We start from the raw sequence: 6,795 nt of genomic DNA, 5'->3' as shown, positions 1-6,795 counted from the left end.
ACGCACTACTGCTTGAACTTGGAAACTCTATTCATCCACATGCAAGTTAACTTCTTTTCATCGGATGTCACTCATGACACATCCTCTTCTTCCTTTCAGATTTAAAAAAAAAAAAAAAAAGAAAAGAAAAAAAAGAAAACTTCTTCTAGAAAACAACTCGCCTCCCGGCAAGAGTGGTTGGTTCGCCAGTGGCCTCCAAAGTCGTCCTCCTCGTTTCGTCTATCGACTGTCACGTGTTTCTTTTAAGTGAAGCTACCGAGCAACCACCTCCTGATATCCATGGATTTGTTCATGGGAGGAGGGACAGGGAATAGGAAGTTGCTCACCTGTTACCTGTAGCTAATAGCTTTAGGCATGTGAAATATATATATATATATATATATATATATATATTATTTAGCTTTGCCGGATTTTTAAATTCAGAGGTTGTTGGCTTCTCCATTTGTTTCTGCAAGACGAAATCAAGCATATCTCAATCCGAGATTGACGAGATGTTGTTTTATCCAATTGCATGCATGTACCTACTTCAGTGGTTCCTAGTCGGATTTAAATTATGTTATATTTATCCAGAGAGTTATCTCCATTAATATAGACAAGAATAAATGCTTTTTTTAATTTTAAAATATAATATTATTCATCAAAATTATATATTGCAGGACGCACTAATCTAAATTACTAAAATTTACTTTTGATATATATCACATCAAACTATTTTATATCAAATCAAAAGATAATTATGATAACTTCATAAAAAAAATAACACTTTATAAAATTACGATGAATATTTTATAAAGTGTTTATTATGAAATTTCGTAATTTAGGAGGAGTGGGCGATAAAAAGAAAAGCTAAAAGGATGGTTAAGTAATGGATAACAATAGAAGACTAAGGGTTTTGCATTTTGCTTTTGGAAGAAGGATACTGTATTTTGTTTACTTGTTTCAAAAACACTTTAGCGGTGCTCTTGTTATATATTTTTATGGTTTGTGATATGATTTTGAAACAGTTTGTTTGGTAGGTAGTGATTTACTACTCTCTATCGTGGTAGAGATGTTAGTTAGTTTTGTCTTGTTGGTACAGGAGATACACTGCTTTTTTTCGTCTTATCTAGACAGATATTTTCTAATTGTTATAGCTTTTATTTTGTTTCAATTAAACCCAGCATGTATGACTTTTCTCAGAAAAAATAAAATATATTTTTCCTATCTTTTCTTCACTTTATATTGCATTAAAAATAGTTATTATTACTCTCATTTTAAATAATAAAGAAGAATATTTATATATTCTACGGTTGATCTTATTTATAAAGTAAATAAGGTAAAGGAATAAACTTACTCAGTAGCTAAAACTAAGTATATTCGAGAAAATTAAATTATATGAAATTGCTGCATTAGTCACTTTGGATGTTTTTTTATTCAAGCAATGCTACACTTAACAGAATTATGCAACAACTTAGCTATCGTTAGTAATTTCTTTTTTCACATCATAACTATCTTCATCAATGTCTAAGATGATGCAAAGTCTATCTTGAATTAATAGATTATTTGGCATCTTAATATTGAGGAGGTGATTGCAATATGCCAGTATCCATAATTCATTAGTTTGACATCCAACTAGCTATCTATCTGGGGCTCTTAATTGACTACTCAACCTTGGGAATTTCCCATACTGTTCATCAGCAACCTTATCAAAACCTGCTAATGTCATCACTGTGGTCCATGGATATATAATACCACATATACACCTAACAAGCAGTACTGCACATCCACATGCACGAGTAAACTATTGCTTCAAAAGAGAGAAAAATAAAATAAAAGGTGAAGCATGCATGACTTTTCTAATTAAAAAAGGCCTTTGGATGTATAATTTTTCCATGGTGGAACCATGGAAGTCCTACTACTTTGAAGGTACCCATCACTCTTTATTCAATAGCTGGCATGGGGGAAGAAACCGTGTTAAGATTTCTTAGAAACCGTGTTAGGTTAATTCAAGTGATAGAGTTGCTATAAAATTAAAGAAGGACAAGTTGTTGCTGTTTTTAAGAAAGAGTCTTAACATTAATTGTTGAGAAGCGTGTGATTATGTTAAACATTTCATAACACCCAAGTATTTTTCTTTTCTTATATAATTCAGATAAAAGAGATCCAGTATTCTAGGATAAGGATTTTTTAAATTAGAGGACCTAAAAAGAAGATATTGATCTAAAGAAGTCACCATACAAGAGTTAAGAAAGAATCGATCATAATAATCAATGAATAAATTGCTGAAATAGCTCTTCATCTTTAGATCGACAAAAGATTCAAATAAAAAGTGGAGGAATTTTCTCATCAGAGTAACAGGTAAGAATAACTTACCTCCTAGTTGTCGAGATATAACATCATTAAAGTTAATCATCACCAAGTGTATATATATTCCAAGGGCCAGCATACATTTAATATCTTTGTCTATCGGAAATTCGAACAGCTGTCTTGAGTTAATGAACAATAATGAAGTGCAAATTTATATATCTCGTAACTAAGAATTATTATTTGGGCCTTAAAATATCTTAGTAAATTTTGGTTTGTCAGACGCCTCTCCTATCTTCTGCTCTCAGAGCTCGTGTTCAGCTGTAGATCTTGTCGTCCCAAGCCAAGCCATGACTTGCTATCCTCTGGCTTATTTGCTGAAGAGCCATTCACTTGGTAAGGCGCCTTGCTGTTAACCCTAAAAGGATTAGAAAAATAATTCAGTTTATGATCTTAATCACACCATGCCCACAAAAGAATAATTTGTATATGTTATCAGTAATAGATACTCACCTATCTTTTCTTTTCTCCAGGAATCTTAGAAGAGACTTTCTTCTTGCAATGGGCATATCTGTGATTCAGGAGATTATTTGGGCATTTATTAGCAACAGTGATGTGAACATGAGATGTAATAAGAGAGAGAGGTCTTATGTAGTTATGTTACATTAATTTCTCGTATAAATTGTAAAAAAAAAGAATAATGATACATAATTGACTTAATTTGTATGTTCGAAATTATAAGGGAAAAAGAATAGTAAGTAAAGAATTATTACCAGAAACATTGGCTCGTAATGGCCTCGGTAGAGCTGCTTGGCCGCCGGAGGTCGACATCGCCGGATTCTGCCGCGAAGAACAACCGCCGTCGCCGTCTACTGCAGCGGGACCCAAATTTTGCATTGGTTTGCTCTGCTTGCTTGCAATTTCGATCATGTCTTTGAATTTCTCCCCAGGAAAATTATCGAAAACTAATACTTTTCCGTCGTAGAATATCGTCAACTGTGCCTTCTCCGGCGCCCTAAAGAATGCCACGAAGTTAATTAATTTTCCTCATGGCTACATGCAAAAAAATAAAGTCCATTTTTTTTTTCCTTTTTTGGGGGGTTGAGAAGATAAAAAATCTTACACAGTAGAACTCAGATCCTTGATATTTTCCTCCTTGCTTGGAACTTCCTCCTCCTCTTCGGACGCATCAACTCCTGGCATCAAGCTCATGGTAGTTGGTGGTCTATATAATTCTGCATTTGTTTACAAGAGGAAAAGGTATTAAGTTAGAGCACTAAGATAGGATTTAGCTCTCTTACTTCGTTTCATACGATATACATATATATACATACGCACATATAATAACAGGGTAACTTAACTATCAACCAAGGCAAAAACACATTGAAGTAGTAAATCTTTAACATTAAAAACCTCACCCTTTGGCTGTTGCTCGAGTGCCATGTCAAGGCCAAGACCCCCAAATCCACGCTTCTCCTTGAGGTACTGGCTTAAGAGGCTACACGTCACAGAGAAGTTGGTCTTCTCCCCTGCCCTCTCTGCTTTCTTCTCCATCTTTAGTTTCTCCTCTCTCTATCTCTATCCTCCTCTGCTCTTCTCTTTCTCTCTCTCTCTCTTCTTCTTCTTCTTCTTCTTCCGGATGCCTCTCTCTCTCTCTCTCTCTGGGACTCTTTATTATTCCTTGTTCATCTTCTCTGTTGTTGTTTTGCTTTTGTCTTTATAGTCCTTGTTAGCTGGATATAGGTGACGAGCATGGGGTTTTAATGCACGTGATTTGAGTGCGAGAAAAAGAAGGAAGGCGGGTGGAAGAGACGGGGAGAGAGAAGAATCGACCGAATAAAAAAATATATAAAATAATAATAATAATAATAATAATAATAATAATAATAAAGAAGAGCACGTGGTCTCTTTGGTCGGCAGAGATAGTAGTAGTCCACTGCCAGACGGCACAACGGAGAGGCATAGAAGAGAGTGGTTGGATGGTCTTCCACACAACCAAGATGTGACTGCGCCAAACGGAACCCTCCAGTTGAAAAGTCGTGCTCATGAACAAATAAATATTATAGAAGGTCTAATTAATGTTACTTGAAACTTCCAAATTATTATAATTGTCACTGTGTTATCTACGTTCTTGTTTAGATTTCATAGTACACTAAAAATATATTCCAATTTTTTTACTGTAGAGAAAATCCTCTTAATTTTAATAATAAGTATTTAAATAAAAGTGATAATAAACCATTCTGAAAGAGTGGGAAAATAATTTTATGGTAGGGGCAAATGTGGCAAAAACCATGGAAAAATAATACGAGATGTAATCTATGGAGAGTTAATGAGTTGCCGACGTGTCGTGCTATTTTGTATGCCGACAATCAGCCGCATTATTGATTTATAGGGTGGAGCCACGTTGCTGGATTTTATTTCCTAGATCATTCACTCTTTTGGGGATTACTCTAAAATAGACCTATTTTATCCTTAATAAAATTATCCCAAATGCAGGATAACAAAATTAAAATAGAAAATTGAATATGATCCCTTTTTTTTAGGATTTAGTTGGAAATAAAAATTTTGGGACATTTCACCCACTTTTTTTTTTAAATATAAATATGATTATAATATATTGGAATATAAATATATTTTGATTTCTAATCTTATTTATATTGTATAAACTATCAAAGATTAAATTTAATTATTTTTTTACTGTAAAAATAATAATATAATTTATATTTAATTTTTAAACACATTTTCTTTCTCCCTCCAAACAAATTAAAAAAATAATAATAATCAATTTATATTAAACTAACAAAAGATCAATTAGATTATTTTTATCAATTATTCTAACTATTGCAACCAACCTAGATATCACGGTATATCTTTGTTTCGGCATATATTCCTTTTTTTTACAACCAAACACTAAAGTTGGAATAAAAACTCCTTTATTTCAGAATAAATTCTTATTTTAGTTCAACCTAAAATATTTACGACGCATTGGCATGATTTTATTATGCGCGAATGTATAATTTTCTAGAACAATCAATATAAGAAAATTTCTATGCCCCTTGTCGCTCATATTGCTACTTGTTTCCAAGTATGATTACAATTTCTAAAAGAAGTGTTGACAATAAATATGCACTCTTTGACATATGCAGTCAAATACTACTCTAGCTAATGAACAATTCAAAATGTGGAATTTTTATATATATAAATAAATAAATCGTTGATTTAGTTTTAAATGGTAGCCCTTATTGGCGAGGTAGTACGTATTATCTTTGAATGGATTCGCTGACCGGTCTAATGTCTTCGTCTACCTTGGCCGTTAGCCCAAGTGGTGGTCTCTTTGAGATGGTCAACGATTCCAATTCCCCCACCAAAATCTAATAAACATTAGCCACTAACTAGTTGTAATTTAGTACATATATATATATATATATCATACTATGCATTATTATAAATTTTTAAAAGAAATTAAGATAAACATGAGTGGTTATAAAATCTTGGTACTTTTGGAGGTGAAGAAGAATATTATTATTGATGAATTGAATAGTTTAAGTTGGAGAAGTGAAACTATTCAGCATGTTAGCCAGCATCAAAGAATCGATTTTAATATAGTTGGGATTCCTTTTGACAAAGTCGATGGCCTCCATGCTCCAGTGGTGTATAGTATTAGCTTGTTCTAGTTTGGATCTCTTTGTCATCATTTTTTTTTAAATTATATACCTTAGATAGATGATCATATATTTAATAGTCTGAATACCTAGTCATAGAAAGATTTGAATTAAAAATATAAGCACTAGAAAGGGAGAATTGAAATACAAATTATAAATTATGTGACAGTAGCGAGAGTAAACTAATGCATGTAAGCTCATTATGGCATTCAAGAATTAATGTAGAAAAATTAAAAATAGACTTGAATAATATATAATTGGTGGGGTGAGTTTAAATTGATCTAATATATTGAAATAAATAAGTTTTTTTCTCTAATTTTCTCCTGTGCATTTAGATTTGATAGATTAAGTCAAAGATTATGGTATCAAGCAACAAATATAACAAATAGACTTAATTTTTTTTATAAGGGTGCCAATAATAGAAGAAGCTAACACTTAGTTGAATACCGACAAATAATATTAAAACAAGATATTAAATAAATAATATTTGAACTTTAAGGAAAAATAGAGGTGATAAGAAGTCTGTCCTAAGACAAGTCTCCCTCTTTGGTCGTTAGTGACAGCACCGCGTAGAGAAATAATTGCAAGAGACTTGAATAGCGTTAGCAAGGACAATAACTTAATTAAATACATAAAATTATTATACTAAATAATAATAATAATAATAATAATGAGAAGTAAAAAGAAAAAGAAAAGTCGTTCTTCTCATCTCACGTTTTTGTCGCGCGGCTGGGCTTAGTTGTCGTGGACCGCCGACACCCGCGAAAGCACGTGGAAATTGTTTGGGTATCAGAGTGACAAGTGACATAATCCATACGGCATCAGAAACAATACACGTTATTTCTTTTGT

General features: G+C 32.6%; 1 protein-coding gene across 1 annotated transcript; it reads right to left on the bottom strand.

Annotated features, from left to right (window-relative positions):
- Positions 1-2,378: 2,378 nt before the first annotated feature.
- Positions 2,379-3,977, bottom strand: LOC140778085 (protein TIFY 10c-like). The gene is made up of 5 exons (XM_073122620.1): positions 3,702-3,977; positions 3,407-3,518; positions 3,057-3,298; positions 2,797-2,854; positions 2,379-2,701 (listed from the first exon to the last, which is right to left on the bottom strand). Exons 1-5 carry the CDS (start codon positions 3,835-3,837, stop codon positions 2,575-2,577), a joined length of 675 nt encoding a protein of 224 aa, XP_072978721.1. The 5' UTR covers positions 3,838-3,977; the 3' UTR covers positions 2,379-2,574.
- Positions 3,978-6,795: the final 2,818 nt, after the last annotated feature.

The sequence above is a fragment of the Typha angustifolia genome, chromosome 15 (genome assembly GCF_048772165.1).
Source record: "Typha angustifolia cultivar Huaian chromosome 15, ASM4877216v1, whole genome shotgun sequence".
Taxonomy (NCBI): Eukaryota; Viridiplantae; Streptophyta; class Magnoliopsida; order Poales; family Typhaceae; genus Typha; species Typha angustifolia.
This window is presented reverse-complemented; position numbering and strand designations above follow the sequence as displayed.